Source organism: Amblyomma mixtum, chromosome 5, assembly GCF_055824585.1.
Source record: "Amblyomma mixtum isolate Tamu chromosome 5, ASM5582458v1, whole genome shotgun sequence".
NCBI lineage: Eukaryota > Metazoa > Arthropoda > Arachnida > Ixodida > Ixodidae > Amblyomma > Amblyomma mixtum.
In genome coordinates this window covers 119,365,590-119,382,960 of record NC_143016.1, presented here as the reverse complement: position 1 = coordinate 119,382,960, position 17,371 = coordinate 119,365,590, and the positions used below count along the sequence as shown (strand labels likewise).

The following is a 17,371-nucleotide window of genomic DNA, read 5'->3' as shown; positions in this document are numbered from 1 at the left end:
ATTTTTTGCCGACAAGAGTGGTCACTAAACACGGTGGCATGTTTTCTTAGCAATAATAGGAAGGCTACATGACCAGAGCGCTACGCAATGCTCTCTCCGCGGGTGTTTAACTCTTTGCTTATGTAGCTGGCGCCTTCTATGGAAGCTTGTTGTAACCACACGTACCAACCAAAATCGTTGTAATAACGAGAACTGTTCTTTCACTCAGTTCCAAATATGGAAGTTGGAATTCGTGCTAGAAATATGCCTTAAGTAACGAAAAATGGCGATGTGTTGTGCTGCCAATCATATCCTGGTGTCGTACTTTGTTTTGCTTGCATTTTCATTTTAAATTTAGCGTTATAATATTTTGTCCTTGTATCCCGCTCCTGCTTCGACTTCACGGCCTGCAATACGTAATAAATAAATTAATTAAACATGTCTTTTAAGGAAAAAATTAGAGATCACTGCGGCGACCCGCATTGGGAGAATGTGAAAGCATTGACGCCTCCTCGGCACTCGTCGCCTCTCTTCATCATTTTCTTTTTTGGTTTGTTAATTAATTTTGCTACTGAATTCGAGTAATTATCGTATTCTTTAGTTAAAGATCGGTTTATTTACTCTGATTATACTTTCTTTTGTCTTAACCAACAATTTTGGTTCTTTCAAATTTGGCGCCGTGGTTGCTTTCCTGTCCACTTCTATATCCCCGTGCAGCCTAATCAAGCGTCCAATGGTTTTTGCTGATAACTAATTAACTAATTAATCTATGACAATACACATTTTTGTTTGATTAATTATCACTCATCAAATACATTTCGATGCATATCAAACTTTATTTTCGCTCCTTCACCTATTTCTGCACCATTTTCCCGTTGAAGGCTGTTTTCCCGTCCGCTCACAGTATCGACTTCCGCGCTATTTCGACATTTTTTTTCGGCATTTTTGGCTCTAATTAATTAGCTAATCATCCCATCGACATACTTTTTTTTTTGCTCAGCATCCTCCCATAATCCTCTTTCGATTACAACTACTCGTTTGATGCTACCTCTTCCGAGAACGTTGCAACCACTGCGACACGTTTTGCGGACGCGTTTTTGTGGCACGACCCCACCGACATAGCCTTGAAATGCTTTCGCTTTAGAACTAACAACCGCAAGCTGGACTACATTTCGCTTCGTGAAAAGAGACGACGTTTCGGCTCTGTAGCGTTTACTTCATTGCCAGAAAAAGTTGTCGTGGACTATGTGCGATGTAATCAGTTAACGTGATTCATTCGACCAGCACGAAAGAATCGAACTAAGAATCCGCGCTTTACTGTGCGTACCGCACACGTGGTGCTCTGGCCTCGGCTCATAGTAAGGTTGGTCTCTGCCTTACTATGCCTTACTGCCTTACTTCAGCACAAACGTTTACTGGGCAAAACAGCTCATGCATATACATGTCGCCTGCGATCTCTTACAATACCTGAGTATTTTAGCATCAGAGACACGCTATCACGAGGTAGGACACTTAAGCTCTACCTTCCATCATCGCACGACTCGGTTGCGCGTTTTTTCGCGTCCATGTTCTAACGTAGGGCTACCGACAGCGTCTACACTCGCCCTCACCTCAGCAGGCCGTTGAATGCCACGCGCCACCGGCGGTTGGGGGCCAGGCAGTGCAGTCGCAGGCCAGCAGCCGAGAAGCAGCTGTTGGCGCTGCGGTCGAGTGTGAGCGTGGCAGGGAGCGTGAACGTCGTCCCATCGGGGGCGTAGAGGGCGAGCCAGAGCTCGGCCAGGTGGTTGGGGAGGCGGCGCACGCTGACGACGAGTTTGTCGCCGCCAGAGTTCACTCCGTAGAAGAGCACACTGTCCTCGGACTGCGCAGTACAGAACGCAGTATTTCGCAGTCGGCTGTTTGTCTGTAGCTGAACTCTTGGGCACAACATTAAGAAACAAGACAGGCTTTTCAACTCTTCGGCCGCCACTGTCGAATAGGACACGACTCTAGGAAGACCACATTTGGCGACAAACCACCGGTTGATAGCTACACACAGCGCTACCCTCTGCCAAAAGGAAGAAGTTCAAGCAACCTTAAGAGCAGGATTCGACTGGGAAATCGGGACAAGCTGCTTCTTTAAAGCAATGTTCAACTATCCTCCTATACCTTAAGCACATTAAGGATATAAGTAATGGCTTATGCAGCCCTTCTTCTAGCAACTGCATTCTTGATTAGCTCGCGTCTGGATGAATGTCTCACGATAAAGTAATCAAACGTCAATGTGTCTGTGTGATAAGATATGCGTCTACTGCGCATAGCTACACTATGACTACATAGTAAACGCGCTGTTATCACTTCGTGCCCAGGCAGCGCGAAGAGTGTGGGAGTTCATTGTCCTAACACAGTTGCTTGGGTTCATGCACGATGCTGGGTTGAAGCCCTTCGGCAGTAAAAAGCCTGTTGTAAAATCTGGTCGAGGAATTCATTCTTGGTACGTTCCTATATCGCAATTCATAATTAAGGTAGGAGCAACAATGCACCAAAATGCGTAATTTTTAACGTAACACTGAATAGTCTAATCAGCTGAAGACGTCCTAAGAACACCACAGAAATATATCGTACGATTCGCATGGCAGAGTTGTACTGCATATAGTATATAGATGAAAACAGTGTTGAAGTTGAATTCAGCTTGCAGTATTAAACTTAAATTTCAATTTCAGCTGATACGTTTTGCCTGTTGCAGGAATGCAGCTCATTCCGTTTGTTTAGAACATGCAAGAAATGTTACCAATATTGGTTATTATCTACATGAAGAACTTAGCATAGTCTGCCGAGACATCCTTTAACAATGCATTATTGCCCCCCCCCCCCCAAAAGCTGCACAAAGACGGTATGGAATTCGTAGTGGAGAACTCAAGAATAATCTTCAACATCTGGACGCTTCAACTACCAGTGAAACGTCAGCACGAGTGTTGTTGTGTGTGGTATGGTCTATAAAGCAGCGTCGCCATCGCGGATGGGATCGAACCTGTGACTTAGGGCTCATTAGCGGAACGCCATGGATGCCTCTTCCTGGAACCAGCACTATCGATTCTCGCGCGTTAGAGGTGCAGGGAACTACTTGCCTTGTTCAGGTGCTCCTTTTTCTGCGGACATTCACAGGTCCATTCGACAGGAGTGCAGATGGCGCAGTTGCTGATAACGTCATCGTTTTTCTCCGCGTCCGTGCGCACGAACCGCCGACCTTTTCTGCGCACGAGGTAAGTGAGGTGGACCACGGCCACCAGATAGCGCAGAAGGTGGCTCAGTCCTGCGTAAAAGAGCAGTAAATACGGATTGATCAATCTCAGCTTCTTGTCAGTCCTGCGATTGTCAATCCTGCGATTGGAATTAAATCAGCTTCTTGTCAGTCCTGCGATTGGAATTAGAACAAAGCGACTTATAGTAAAGGAACTGTGAGAGAATCAGGATTAATTTCATTCATAACTTCCGCCTAAGCTCGCATACGCTGATAAGGCACTTCATCTAACGTGAGCCAAATTTTTATCAAAACTGCTACGAACTGCCGAAGCAGAACATCTCCACTATAGTTTGCGAACGCTAATGGGAAGCACGGTTAATATTTAAACCATTCTAATAATTTAAGGGTTAATATTGGCCACTGAATTTTTAAATATTAGGTACTGCGGGAAACAAACAGAAAGCTAATGAAATTTAAAATAATTTTCAGATTCCGCAGTTTCCGTATCGGTAATTTTCCTGTAGTAGTTCACTTCCGCTCTCAGCAAAACGCGAGAATTCCGACTTTTCCGCGAATTAAAACTGCGTTTGCGCACAATCCATCACTGCGAGTTTATTTTTACAATCTGCGACTTCATATTGAAGCCTAAAGCATTAAACGTGAATAAATAATTTTACCACAATTCATATAAGCGTGAAGTGGGTTTAAGAGGAAAAAAAAATCTACTTAACGAAACTGGATTGTGAGAAAACTGCCCAGCGTGGCAAGCAGAAGTAAAATTCATCACTGGTAGAGAGCCGTTGCTCTGGAAGAGCCAGCTCGGCCGCACAATCCCCACAGCTAGGAGCACCTGCCATCGCAGGGCAGTGACACCTCGCTTGACCATTACACAATTGAGCAAGGAGTGGTAAGAGTACTCCCAGAGATCTATGAATATAAGTAGGAAATGACCAAATCCGCAAATATGGACAATAACATTGTAAAGCTATAGCGTCATACACTTAAGGTGGAGCTTATGTGTCCCATCCAATTGTTGGAGTTGACGCCCGCGGCGTAGCATTTGCCACATGTGCTTTCGAGGCCAGCAAACCTCCTTCCCCACTTGCTGCATTACAGCAGTGAAAAGCAGAATTCCTCTGCCTTCTCGCCCCTTCCCGCAACCTGAAGCCGTATTTACATGAATGCGACAGTAGCGCATCGTGTCTCCTAGCGTATATCGCGGAGCCGATACGCTACTGTTTACATGTACCGCATCAAGTCTGTAAGGACGGTGACCCCTAGCCCGTTGCACGCTGCGGAGGAGTCCAGCCGCCTTCATGTTGGCCGCAGTCTGCTTTGTTATCCGGCTAAGGGAGTGTTGTATAGCCTCTATATGGGGTGGAGGGGCACCTCCAAACCTGTTTTCATTTACCGCATAAGCCAACTTGCTCTTCTCGATCACCCTCGTCTGGCGCATGGTGCGACGCGTTTTCCTAGCGCATTGTCGCTGTTTACATGAATGCGATGCGTTAGAAAGTTGACGCTATACGGTTCGGCCTTTGTCGTATTCATGCAAGCGAAATGTTTCGCAGCCACAATACTGTCTTTGCAGAATGTATCGTAGCCATAATGCCTGCACTTTTATGCCTTTTCTGCATTTCATCGCACACTGCATACTTCATTAAACTTCAATTTCTAACTATCCTTCCTTAAGTCTTGATTTTGTCTTCTTTTTTTACCAGAGACTTTAATTTGTCTTGATTGTGTACCAGATCCTTCAATGACAGATTCGTTGCTTTTGTATCCTTGTGTGTTGCCAATGCTATGCCTAGGGGCCATGGATTCCGTCTAGCCCAGTCAGAGGCTTTTTGTTCAGGGCCCACCGCACCTGTGGTACTCAAATAAAATGATATGAAATGAAATTTTATTAAGTGATAACACCGCTTGACAATGGCAAGTTGCGGCTATGGTCTACTGGAACATTTTTCTGCCAACCCGTGCATCACTTCTGAGTTGCAGTGCTGCGTTTGGCTGGCTGCCATCCTGGAGGGATGCGTCCAATGCTTGAGAGACTGGACCTCGGGTGTTTTAAGGACAGTGCTGACTGAGGAAGGGCTCTGAGCGTTGTGAAAAGGGCTCATCCAGTAGCTCATCACTATGTACTCTTAACACTTTGCCTTATGCTCCGGAATAGTTCCAGGCTGTAAATAAACGTTCGTGCAATTCATCTTGATTCCTTTCATTTCCCAAATTCAAAGCTTCAGTCTTTCACCAACCCGAAGAATCAGACGGGTGACAAAATAGAGCCCGGGTTCGAGCTAGCCTGAAAGCCGCCCGACAGGGTGTCCAAGGGGCCACTGGGCGCAGTACAAATATAGTCCTATATGGTAGGCATTGTGGCAAAGATTTAATGGCACAAGTTTTCTCTCGTCGTGCAGGTGAGGTGGATGGAAGCGAGAGGAGCATTTCCATTCTGACTATATGTAGTCCAGATAACTCCACGTAACTGACGCCAAACCGCTTCGAGTGAGCGAACGGATACGGTCAAATGAGTGTCATTAAGACGTGAGCACTTTTGCTAGCATTTTAACACAGAACACGTTGCTCAGGGAGCATTATTGCGCACAGAAAACTAAATCCGTGCTTCCAAACTATGCAGCCAAGGAACGAGTTTGTAATTCTCAGCTTTCAGTAACAAATTGCAATACTCGTTTCGGGTGTGCTGAACCCGCCGTCCGATAAGCGGAACCACGTGATTTCCCACCAAATGGGCGTAGTAGCATGCGCCGTCGTTGTAGTCGATTAAGAAACTGGAGCAGCTTTTTAAGTGTATATGTGAAGCCTATAATAGGCAAGCTGTCCTGCTACAGGGAGAATGTCGGTCAGACAGACAACGGCCGGTTATCGAAGCGCGTTGCCCACGACCGATAGCAAGACGGCGCCGGAGGGCACGTGCGTGATGCCTACCAAAAGCGCATGCTTTATGCGGCTACCACATCGGCACGGAAAGCCTAGATGCTCAGAAAGACGCCGAACCCATGCAGTAACGTCTTAACCAGTATGAGTATGATTGGTGTTGCCGCGTTAGCAGTATAACCCGAATATTCCTCTGCGTCCGAAGCCTTCACCCGCCGCCCACTGCCGCCCTCTTGAAGGGCCACCCACAACTGCTAACGAAGATTTTTCCCATCACATGGTATGACCGCTCACCAATCTTCTGCGCAACAAAACAGGACCAAAATGTGGAGGAGGACACTTAAGCTCCTCCTTAAGTGCATGACACGACAGAGTTAATTCGTAAATTTTTCTAAATACACAAATTCATCGGCATACATGAGTAGGCATACATCATACATCATACGATACGATCATACATCATACGATACGAGTAGGCATACATCATACGATACATCACAAGACACACAAGGCCTCCTTTTAACCAAGTCGAAAGAAAGTGCCTCAATGGCCTAGGAAGAGCGTGCTTGGGACTGGGCTAGTTGGAACATCTTCTCATAAATGCTGCGCTGCTTAGTTGTGCACGGACAAAGAAACGGGACAAACGCTGAGGCTAAGCGCAAGCGTTTGTCCAGTTTCTTTGTCCGTGTACAACTAAGCAGCGCAGCATTTATAGGAAGAGCGTGTCTGAACCGTAAACCAAAGGTCAAGGGTTTGACTCCCTACTGATTAACCCTGTCTTCTTTTCAGCGTAACTAAGTCACTTTACATATTTACAGATCCTAATAAGACTTCAGTCATGCTACGGCCTCGTAACCACAATTTATCTGAAGTTTTAGTCATTTTCATGAGGCAACTCAAAGTGTGACGTCACAATCCTATCGAGAAACCCTGCATTATTGTGGCAATGCACACGGCTTTTCCAGCGAGCGTACGCTCTAACGATATAGCGTTAGTATCATCCGCATGATGTGAAAGATAATTCCTTTCGAAACAAAATAACGGCGTTGAACTCAGCAGCCGTGGAGCTGCCTGTGAAAAGTATTTTGTTCACTATGCTTGAAAAAGAAAGCAAACTGCAGCTCATCAGCACAATTCGCCTCAGTTAAACGAAAAATGATTACAAATGCCCAATGTACCAAATAAAGCCGTCTTTCAATTGAGTGATTTGAATAAAATATATTACTACTGTGCATAATGCAGAAAGCATTATGCACAGAAACGGGACGGGCAGTGTCCTCTTCTTCGTTTTTTTTTTCATTTTCACATGACAGAGGCAGAGCGCTACTGGCTTATGAAAGAAATTTATTTTTTCGAGAAAGCGAAGTAGAAGTAGGTGCTCAGAAGGCGAATGTTACGAAACTGTACTTTTTCGCATTCATTCTTTTCCTTTCTCGCATGCGTATCAATCGCACGGGACATCATGCCGATGGCTAGCAAGCGACACCAGTCGCCGCTTTCTGCGTCAAAGTGCATCAGGAGGCAAAAGAAAAGGTTAGGGAAGGAGCTGTTGCAAAACGAGACCCCCAGGATGATAATGATGATGATGATGATCATGTCCTCAGGCTTAATGGCACATACCTACGGCGGGGGATTGACCCCCAGGATGCGAAAAGCAAAATACTGGAAGCTGGTTCCGCACATCAACACGGCACGTTGCGCGGTAACTTCGGCGATAACCAAAAAAAAAAAAAAAGTTATTTTTGTTTTACAGCGTCACTGCTTGGAGGAAAATGGCCCGACTCCATGATTTTCCTCGGCGTCCAGATGAACTCTGACATCACACGACCTTGGTGTGCGTGGTGCGTGGCGCGTGGCTCGTCAACGTGTCGTCACCCATTCGGTCGCTACTGTGGCAGCGACAACGGATGGCAGGAATCAGTGTTTGGATGAAATGCGGGAACGTCGTGATGAAAGCGAGCGCATGTGGCTATTACGATTGGAAGGAAACTCGTAAAGCGAAGCAAAAAGGGCCGAAAACAAGAGGATCATTACGTATGAACTCGTCATGCCGAGAAGAGAAGACAGCGGAGCCAATTCGTCCTCAACGACATGCATCACCAAGACATTAGACTGCAAACCAAACACAGCCGGCCCAACCACCTTCCTCAACTCCTGCATAGGCTCGTGTTCGAAAGAAAGTTCCAAACGCAAGGAATTAATAACCTATATGCACTCACTTCTCTGGTCGCAAAATAATAGTAGTCAAATTGGGATAAATATACACGTTACTTCTTGTGTCATGCGTCGGGTTTTATTGAATCTATATGTCGATAGCTGGGTCACGCTTATACGAGGTTACTGAGCATTAATGGGGTCAGGAGACCGTTAACGTGAACCCTGCGGAGGATGCGTGCTTACTGCGTGTTCATTCACTGAATCGGCTGAAAAAAAATAACTTGTTCAAGCACTGGTCACAAAACTCTTGTTGCATTCTGTTCGACTCTTCTATGAGGGTCTGACAAAGTGTGCTTCTTGTTTTGCCTCATGGGATCCTGCGCCTCTCTGTCCCCGACGATCTATAGGTGATGAAATAGATTAAGTACCCTTTGACGTCAGCGACTTCCACAATAGCGCCTCAAAAGTGTGCAAAGTGTTTTGATGTCTCCCCGGCCCGATAACAGGATAGCATTAACACTCGACCCGGACAGCAGTCGAGAGCTTCCCTCCGAATGATACCGCCATCTGTCATGTATTTTGCTCCAGTTGACCTATCTCTGTGAGTGGCTTCGAACTTCCAGGAAAGCACTATCTACAAACAATGGTTGTGAACAGGTTCTTCGTCAGACCGGCCTGTTGACACAAGCAACTGTAGAACCGTGACATCCCCAAGCAGATATGAAGAGACTGCTCTCATGAGCACCTAGGATTGTAGCCTCGTTTTCAAGCATTACTTCCCGTGCATCATTTTGCATGTGACTAAGGCGAAATTCTCCGATATTGCATGGTGTCTTGCAGTGCATCATGCACATCAAGAGCGTCCCTCATGTTTAGATTTAAAGGAAGCAAGTTGGGAAGTCTCTGAAAATATTCGTAAACATTTTCGTGCGTCTCCGAGCGCGTCACCTGTAGGTCGATGGCAGGCACCCTATTTGTCGACTCGTTCGGTAGCGTGGTGAGTCAAGAACAGGGGGGAAGGCAAGACATCACAAATCAACATAACTGTATTCTGATTCCTTCGAGCCTGCGAATCAAATTCCTAGGTACGGCCTGCATTTTGATGATGGCAAAGTGGAAAACCCGCCATGTGCTGTGCCATCTCAATTCGCTTAAACAACAGTAGGTGGTTGGAATGAATGTGAAACCCTATACTACAGCGCTTGTAATCCCCCATTAGCTGATTTGATGCGTTAAGCACCCCATCTCACTGATTAGAAAGAAATAAATCCGCAATGGTAGCGATTAGTTGTAGCGGTTGGTGATTGCGAAGTGGATGCAACCAAGCTACAAACCAAACTACAAAGGCTTTAAAAGTTAAAACATAAGAAGGTAAATATTAGGCTCGGAATGATGGACACACTACCACCTCTATGTCGACAATATCTGCGGTCGCTTTCGCCTTAGTTGCGCTCTTTGCGCTTCCCCCCCCCCCCCTTTTTTTTCAGAAAAATCTCAGCCACCAGCGTTAGATCACGTGCGTTATCTTCGTGAATTCCATCATGTTCGCCCTAGTTAGCTGCAAAGAAATGTCCAGCTGAGAACCCCAAGCAGGTCACAACTCACCAGTAAGCTCCACCGAGTTTATTTCAAGAGATTCGGTGTTTCGAGCCAGTGTATTCAAGGGGAGTATGATAGAGTTAGCAGGCACATTTTGGTTCGGCAGTGGGCTCGTAGCCGCTGTTCCACGCTCGCATTATGTATGCCGCCATTCGACAGTGTTGTCAACACATGAAAATGGGATCTCGCGTTGTCGTGGCCAAAATTTCTACGGAAGAGTAAAAAGAAAACTCTCCTAGGCTCTTTGAACAACCTAGAAATAGGGGTAAACAGCGATAGCCGACCTGTGCCCCGCTATTAAGCATTGAGCTCCTTGGCACATATCGAAGAGATAGTGTGCTTTCAGTTGGGCAAGGCCGTGGCACATATCGAGGAGATAGTGTGCTTTCAGTCGGGCGAGCCAGTTTCCCGTATCGGCGACAACCTCACGTATACCAATGTCCCTCTGCTTCGACCTGTTGCTGGAAAAAAAGAAAATATTCCATTAGAGAATAAGGTAGAAAAGCCAGAGCACGAGACCGGCATTTGCGGGACTTCATGAAAGGTGCCAGCCGCGTTCAGTGCCGTAGGAGTCAAGATGTCGGAGTAAGCGAGAGTCCGTTAATACGCATCGAAGAAAATTCTAGGCACACTTGTGATTTCCCTTGAATAACAGACGCGCGCGCTTCCTACCCAAGATAGTCACAATGCTCGTTTTCAGAGAAAAGTGGAAGAAATTAAGTATGAGGCCGAAGATCGGACGCCAGTTCAAATCTACCCTCTGCTTGTATACGGAACAGGTCGTACGCACACCTCCGTTTGGGTGGATGAAACTGGCCACCTTTCGGAGGTTTCTTTGAAGAATCTTGCAGGGTGACGAGTGGCGACCTCTTGACATTGGTCATTGATGGAGAGCTACCAGTCGCTGAGCTCAACGCAAAAATATCCTGCCTGTACTTGACCCTGAGGGACGGGTAAATTGTATTAAGAGAATGTAACAAAGCGTTTCGAAAACCAGATGCATGCATGACACGCATGCTAGTTCCTTTAATATGAAAGGTAACACATTATACGCCTCCAACTAGTCATGACTTCGTACGCACAAAGGAAAGAGCATTTTTTCACTTTGTTTTAAAGTTTCCCTCTAGATGGCTAGCTCTTATATGACACTTTTAACATCACTGTAAGACTAACAAGACAATTCGTTCGGTGCAAATTCAGTATTTTTATTCAAGCTTGAGCCACCTGTGCATTCACGCGGGGCGCAAACTGAGGATCAGTAGCGCAATGGCGTTCCGTGAACGAAAGTCCGCATGCAAGAGCCGGCAGAGTGACACCGCCAACGAAGGGCATGACGTCGGGCGAAGAATTCCAGGAATACTTTCAACGAGCAGAAAGCGAATCATTGCAGATCCAAGAGCATTGCGACATTCATAGACCCGAGCAAAAGGAGATTCTTCTGAAGAGCATCTTCTGTGTTACCTAACAGAACCACTCCAAAATAAAACGCCATCTCTAACTCAATCAAGACCGGTGTAGAGGCACAATGAAAAGAGGCGGAGAAACTCGCCGACAAACAGGCCGCTTGCGCATGCCACCATGGAACGACTATATTGAATAAGAAAAAGGAGGTCTTGCCCGCCTTGAATGTGGAAAACGAGGTGCTCTATATATCTTTGTTCAACTGCCTGCAGGAACACAAAAAACTTCAGCGACGACTCTTAAACCGCACTAGAAGGCGGCAGATAAGCAAATGGCAGCTTCTCAATCTATCATTTTGTCGCAATTTCCAACTTTTGTTTGTAAGTGTAAATGAATAAATGCACAGGATGCCCACTCCGACGAGGCAAAATCCACCGCAGACATGCTCTTATGAGGGTGGTCATGTTCGTGAATTTAGCAACTATCCAGGTGACCGCTGCCTAAGGTGAACGACTTTGAGAAAGAAAAGTAGTCGCGCCATCGTCTTTTGCGTCATCCTTTCACCTCGAGTGCACGAAAGGGCAAAGCAGACGAGAAGTGTGGATGGGCGAAATGCAGTTCCAATATAATTTAACGCCCTTTGCAGGGGCAAAAAATTTATGTCGGATCAAATTTTAAGTTATAGCTACCATGGTGACATTCTACAAACATGGCGGAGACCAGGAGATGCGGTTCCAAAAGCTGAACGCCGCGCCCTTTGCATGCATAGAAAATTTAGGTAGGTATACTTCTTCAGTCAAGACAATCAAAGACATGGCGCCGACAGGAAATAACAAACAAACGAAGCAGCCGCGTCAGTGCTGCGTCATGCGGAGCCTTGGTAGCGCCTCCAAGCGCAGCCTCGATGCCTGTATCTTGTTTAGGGAGCCGAAATCCTAGCCCACAATGTGGCCGTCCGCAATACACGTTTTACCAACTGGCGACGTCGCCCAAGCCCTCCCCGTCGCGCCACACCGCAAAAAATAAGAAGTGTTTCATGTGCCACCACCAGCTTAGCAGCGGGGTTGGGCTGCCCTACTGCGCATGCCCTGCCTGTTCGGCTTCTGGGTGCAATTAACGGGCGCGTACAAACACCCGCACTAGCGAATAACGCGCCTAATGTAGCAATGCAAAGGCCCTGAGCCTTCCAACTGTATGAAGAGATCTGTGGTCACTGATTGGAGTCTGTCAATGCTTCGTCTCTTACTACCGACAGTAAACTGTCGTTCATTTGCCGGACTGTAAGACGTGCGTCCTCTTCTCATTAGTTTTAAATCTACAGCACTATTTTGCCTGTTCGGATCCCGATTTATTGGCTGTTATTCGCTGTAATTTATCCTCTTAAAGGTGGAAATAAAAAAGAGCTGGAATTCTGGCACTTTTAGCGGCTGCGCTCAGGTTAAGGAACGGCAGCATTGGTTTCACCGTTCCCTTCATCCTCCTGTGCCACCAAGGTCACGAGAACTACGTCTGCCTTCCGTACACCGGAGCCGTGGTTAATAACGCCACACAAGTAGTTCATAAATCGGAAAAACCTCCTAGACAGGGAAATTCATTCCCGCGTTTAAAAATAACTACTAGCCAAGGTGGACAGAAAAAAATAAACAAGCCACTCGCGCTTTCAACGCCACTGCCGGTGTTTTCTTGAAAATTTAATTCCGAAAAAGTCACCCATAATGGCGCCGCAACGTGAATTAGTTGTTTTACAGCGACAGCAGCAGCAGTGCCTTTCATTAAAATCGCGGCGCAGGAGTGTGAGAGTGAAGAAGTGAAGCCTGCACCCTAAAGAAGCACCCCCGCCATGGGTATGTGCCATTAAGCCTGAGGACATCATCATCATTATCACTGCCGACCTCTTCCTTCTAGAAGGCCGCCGCACACTAGATTTGCCATGAAAGGAGCTCACCACCTTACAGATACCCCACCCAATTCACCCTCCAGAAGTCTCCATCCCCCAGAAGCCCACCAAAGGGGCCCACCACCAGCTAGTACAACCACTTCCCCTCTTCAGCCACCTTGTCAGCACCGTAGATGGCAGTCCGAATATTGCGGTTGAGAGACCGACATTTCCGACTAAGCTGACGCACACGAAAGAAGCTGCAGAAGCTGTGACAAATCTGAAATGTGATGCTATTGCATCCCACGCTTGAAGGGACTTTAGCGTCCCCAAAATGTTTCTCTAATGTTTCTCTTCGTTCGCTTTTGAATGGGGTCGTTTTCATTTCTCGCCTTCGCTGGCACATTCACTTTTGATAAAACCTGAAGCAAGCAGTTCTGCGCTAAGTCCAAGGGTGACCCCACTAATCTGAGGGGATGCTGGCATTCCTTTTCTGTGCGATCGACACTGTCGAGCTACTGCTTTTCCATGGCGTCGTTATCAACAGAAGAGACTGCAGGAGAGCTATCGCTTTGAAAGACTGTTCATGTCTCGCACTGAAATAAGACTTCACCTTTGCTCAGCGCAACTATATAGGCAGTACTCCACCCTTGCTTTCACCCTTTCCGGCGTAAGAGGCTTCGTCGTTCGCTTGAATGTGCTGATATGTGTGCTTGAAGGAAGCACTCGCAAGATCGAACAAAACTAACCGGTGGCACTCACGGGAGCTGTCCGATAAATGAGGTCATGCGGGCACACACTATGAGGAATTCTAGCGCACACCCACACGAACACCTAAACAACCTCCTCCCTGGCTTATGCACTATCTGTCGCACAATAAGGGATCCTGGGGAAGTATCCCATTAGCGCCTCATATAGCATGCGACAAGTTGCGCAGAAAACGCTCCATGTCATGAACTGTGGCGCTTTACATTTCTCTGTCACACGAATGTAATCAGGCTTCAATGTACATGGACCGGCCGGAAACACCCAGTCGCCACTGGCGCTGGCCTACCGCCAGTAGCGCGACGCGCACCTTCGTGAGAGTACATAATCACTACGGCAGCAAACGTCTAACCTCCCGCATGATATCGCATCTCGGCAGTCGGCAATCTGCCCATACAAAGCGTCATGCACGTTTTATGCAAACAATCTTTCGGCACCAACGTATTGCGTATACGGATGCTGCTACGCCGGCTGGGAAGTACAGCCACCCAGTATACACTACAGTCTGGGTCGACCAAACTACCGGTTAGCAAGGTCGCCACCACCACACCTCCATACGTTTGCTTCACAGGACACGATCCGAACCACAAGCTGTCTCTTATTATCTCGATGCAGCCCTGACAAACCACCTGGGGAACTCCGCACTTGAACACTTCTACACAGACTCGCAAGCAGCCTACTGAGCCCGCGCCAGTGTAGAATAAACCAGTCGTGACAGTTCCGAGATCCGCCACAGGGTTTTACAAATGCCAGGCCTGTTTTCTTCAGAGCCTTTAATATTGAAAGATGTCGCCATTACCTCGAGCAACGGTAGTGACACAATCCCGAAACTAAAACTGTCAAAAATGCCTCGCGGTCTCCAAAGCACAGGAATGTTTTAAAAAAAAACGTTAACATTAGCTTAATTCATAAGGTGCACGTCAAGGACTTGAAAAATTTTAGACCACTCCCCTCGCTGTTCGTTCTGTATTAGATATTTACTAGGATAATAGATAATAGAATTAGATCAGCCTCAGATATCAGTCAACCAAAGAACTACGTTGTCTTTAGGAAAGCCTACTTAACAATAAACCATAATCCCACCATGAATCAGGAGACCGGAAAATGCGCAGAATATAACCAAAATCTATTACAGGTGTCCCAGCTAAAAGTAACCAAGATTTTAAAAGAAACGAAGCGTCCTAGCCCAGCGATACCAATTGAGGGCTGTTCAGAGTTGCGCCACCAAGTCTGTAGTACTTTTTGGTTTGGTTTTTTTGGGGGTTTAGCGTCCCAAAGCGACTGAGGCTATGAGGGATGCCGTAGTGAAGGGCTGCGGAAATTTCGTCCACCAGGGGTTCTCTAACGTGCACTGACATCGCACAGTACACGGGCCCCTGGAATTTCGCCTCCATCGTAATTCGGCCGCCACGGCCGGGATCGAACCCGCGTCTTTCGAGTCAGCAGCCGAGCGCCGTAACCACTGAGCCACCGCGGCGGGTTTGTAGTACTTTTTTCGCCCTCCAAAAATAATCAATTTGTAAGGACTAATTACCGAGCTTATTACATATTAACTTCAGACATAAAGTGTCAAGTCAGATGTTGTAAGTCGTTTTTAAAAATAGCTGGCTCAAAAATTACCATTAAGGTACTTATATAAGCAGCTCTATTAACAGGCCCTGAAAGAAAGCTACTATATGAAAACTGCTGGCCCATATCACTCGCTCAATGCACACGTAAAGCCACGTCGTGGGGAGCGCAGTGGTGACAATCGTATTTGCTTTTTCTGCACAGTGTATTATGAAGTAGAAATGTCAAATTTAAAAAAATCCTGAAAGTTCGGAAAGAAACTATTTTCGTCCTTTCTTTTTTATTTCATGGAAATGTTAAACTTTGGAGAAAAAAACGAGAACACACAGTTTAATTAAACACCTTTGTTCTGTAACTCAGTGACCAGTAAATAATGATAATTTGCACCAAAATAAAGATGAGCAAAGCAATTTTGGTAGAATATCGCGACATATGGCGTACTACACAATAGACGCAAAGTATTTCATCAGTCTGACTCGTCACTGAGAGGTAGGGAAATGACTGCATGTGCTCCTTTTCCGACGTTGTGGTTCGAGTACAGGTACAGGAGTTCTTGCACGTCCTCCCAATTAAGGCAGAAAGCTAGGCTAGTTGGTGTTTGGATTGAGAGGACATACTAGTAGCGTTAAAAAACAGGGACGACATGGTAGAACACAACACACCCCTTCTTTTACCCTATGGTTTTTTAGCGCTACTACCGTGTCCTCTCACTCTCAATTAAGCCCGTTGTGAACCCTCGTATGCACATTACCGCACTGCGACCAGTTTCTTTCACATGACGCGGACGATGCTGGGGGGATCCGGAGTAGCTGCTATCCGACTGACGTCAGGGGTTGATTGATAGAAACGCCTTGTCAATATGTGGGCGGCTGACACCCAAAGAGCAGCTGACAGTGCATAGTGAGGCGGCAGTCTGCAACCTGATGTGAGGTATTTATTATTTACTAACGAATACAATTTTTTGAAAGTAAAATAGTGCCTTGGCGTCCTTCAACAGCACTAAGTTGTTTAACTTGCTTAGAACTGTCCGTATTTTTTAAAACTGTTGGCTGCCTTTAGCCGGAACACCCTCCATAGGCTTCGGGAATGCATTTGACTAAGTCACAACCTAGCATTTACGCAACCATTGTCTGTAGCTAGGTTGCAGAAGAAGCATATGTAAAGACACTGGAAAATATCTCTAGCAGTTACACCGTGATCATAGCCCTTCACAGGAAAAGTGATACAACATGAATCAGGAAAGCTGTCATGCAAGAAGACATCATGATTTATGCAGTACTATTCACCGCGTGCTTACAGGATATTCAGAGGACCAGAATGAGTAGAGTTGGGGATAAAAGCTGACTGAATACTTTAGCAACCTTCGATTTGCTGACGACATTTCCTTGCTAAGTCACTCAGGGGCCGGACTGCAAAGAATGATCAAGGATCTATATAGGCAAAGGAAAACTGTGTTTCTAAAAATGAACTCGCCGAATTATAAAGCAATGTTCAGCAGTCTTGGAAGGGAACAGCAGTTCTCTATAGACAAGAAGCATTGCAAAGGAAAAGAAAATCTACTAAGGGCACCTAGTGCCTGCAAATCCGGTTCACGATAGAGAAATAGCTTGGGGAATATAAGTGAGGTGAAATGCATTGGGCAGCACTGCCCGGTGATTAATAGCAGTTTATCAATATCCCTCGAAAGGAAGGTATAATCAGAAACGTGGGGCTAACGAAGAGCGCCGCGAGGGTGCAAAGGAAAAGTGACAGGATGAAAGCAGTATGGGTCAGAGAACAAACACCAGTCAATGATATCCTAGCCAAAAATAAAAAAAATGGCGGTTGATGCGCGTAGTTAGGTGAATTAGGTGCACTAGCACTTCGGTTTTCACTTTGGTTCCTGTGTTCGGATCCACTTCTCATGG

At 46.3% G+C, this 17,371-nt stretch overlaps 1 protein-coding gene across 3 annotated transcripts in view; it reads right to left on the bottom strand.

The window, feature by feature from the left end:
* The window catches only part of LOC149343509 (uncharacterized), a 95,506-nt gene that overhangs the window by 66,991 nt on the left and 11,144 nt on the right, over window positions 1–17,371 (bottom strand). For 2 of the 3 annotated variants that reach the window (XR_016283133.1, XM_089545945.1), the window contains exons 2-3: window positions 3,087–3,271; window positions 1,590–1,840 (exon numbers count right to left, since the gene is read on the bottom strand). Coding sequence is in view for 1 of the 3 variants with exons in the window: in XM_089545945.1 (XP_089402071.1) it covers window positions 1,590–1,840; window positions 3,087–3,271 (436 nt within the window). In the remaining 2 variants the exon portion in view is untranslated. Of the gene's footprint in view, window positions 1–1,589; window positions 1,841–3,082; window positions 3,272–17,371 lie in introns of all 3 variants that reach the window. The other variant, XM_089545946.1, reaches the window with a different exon arrangement.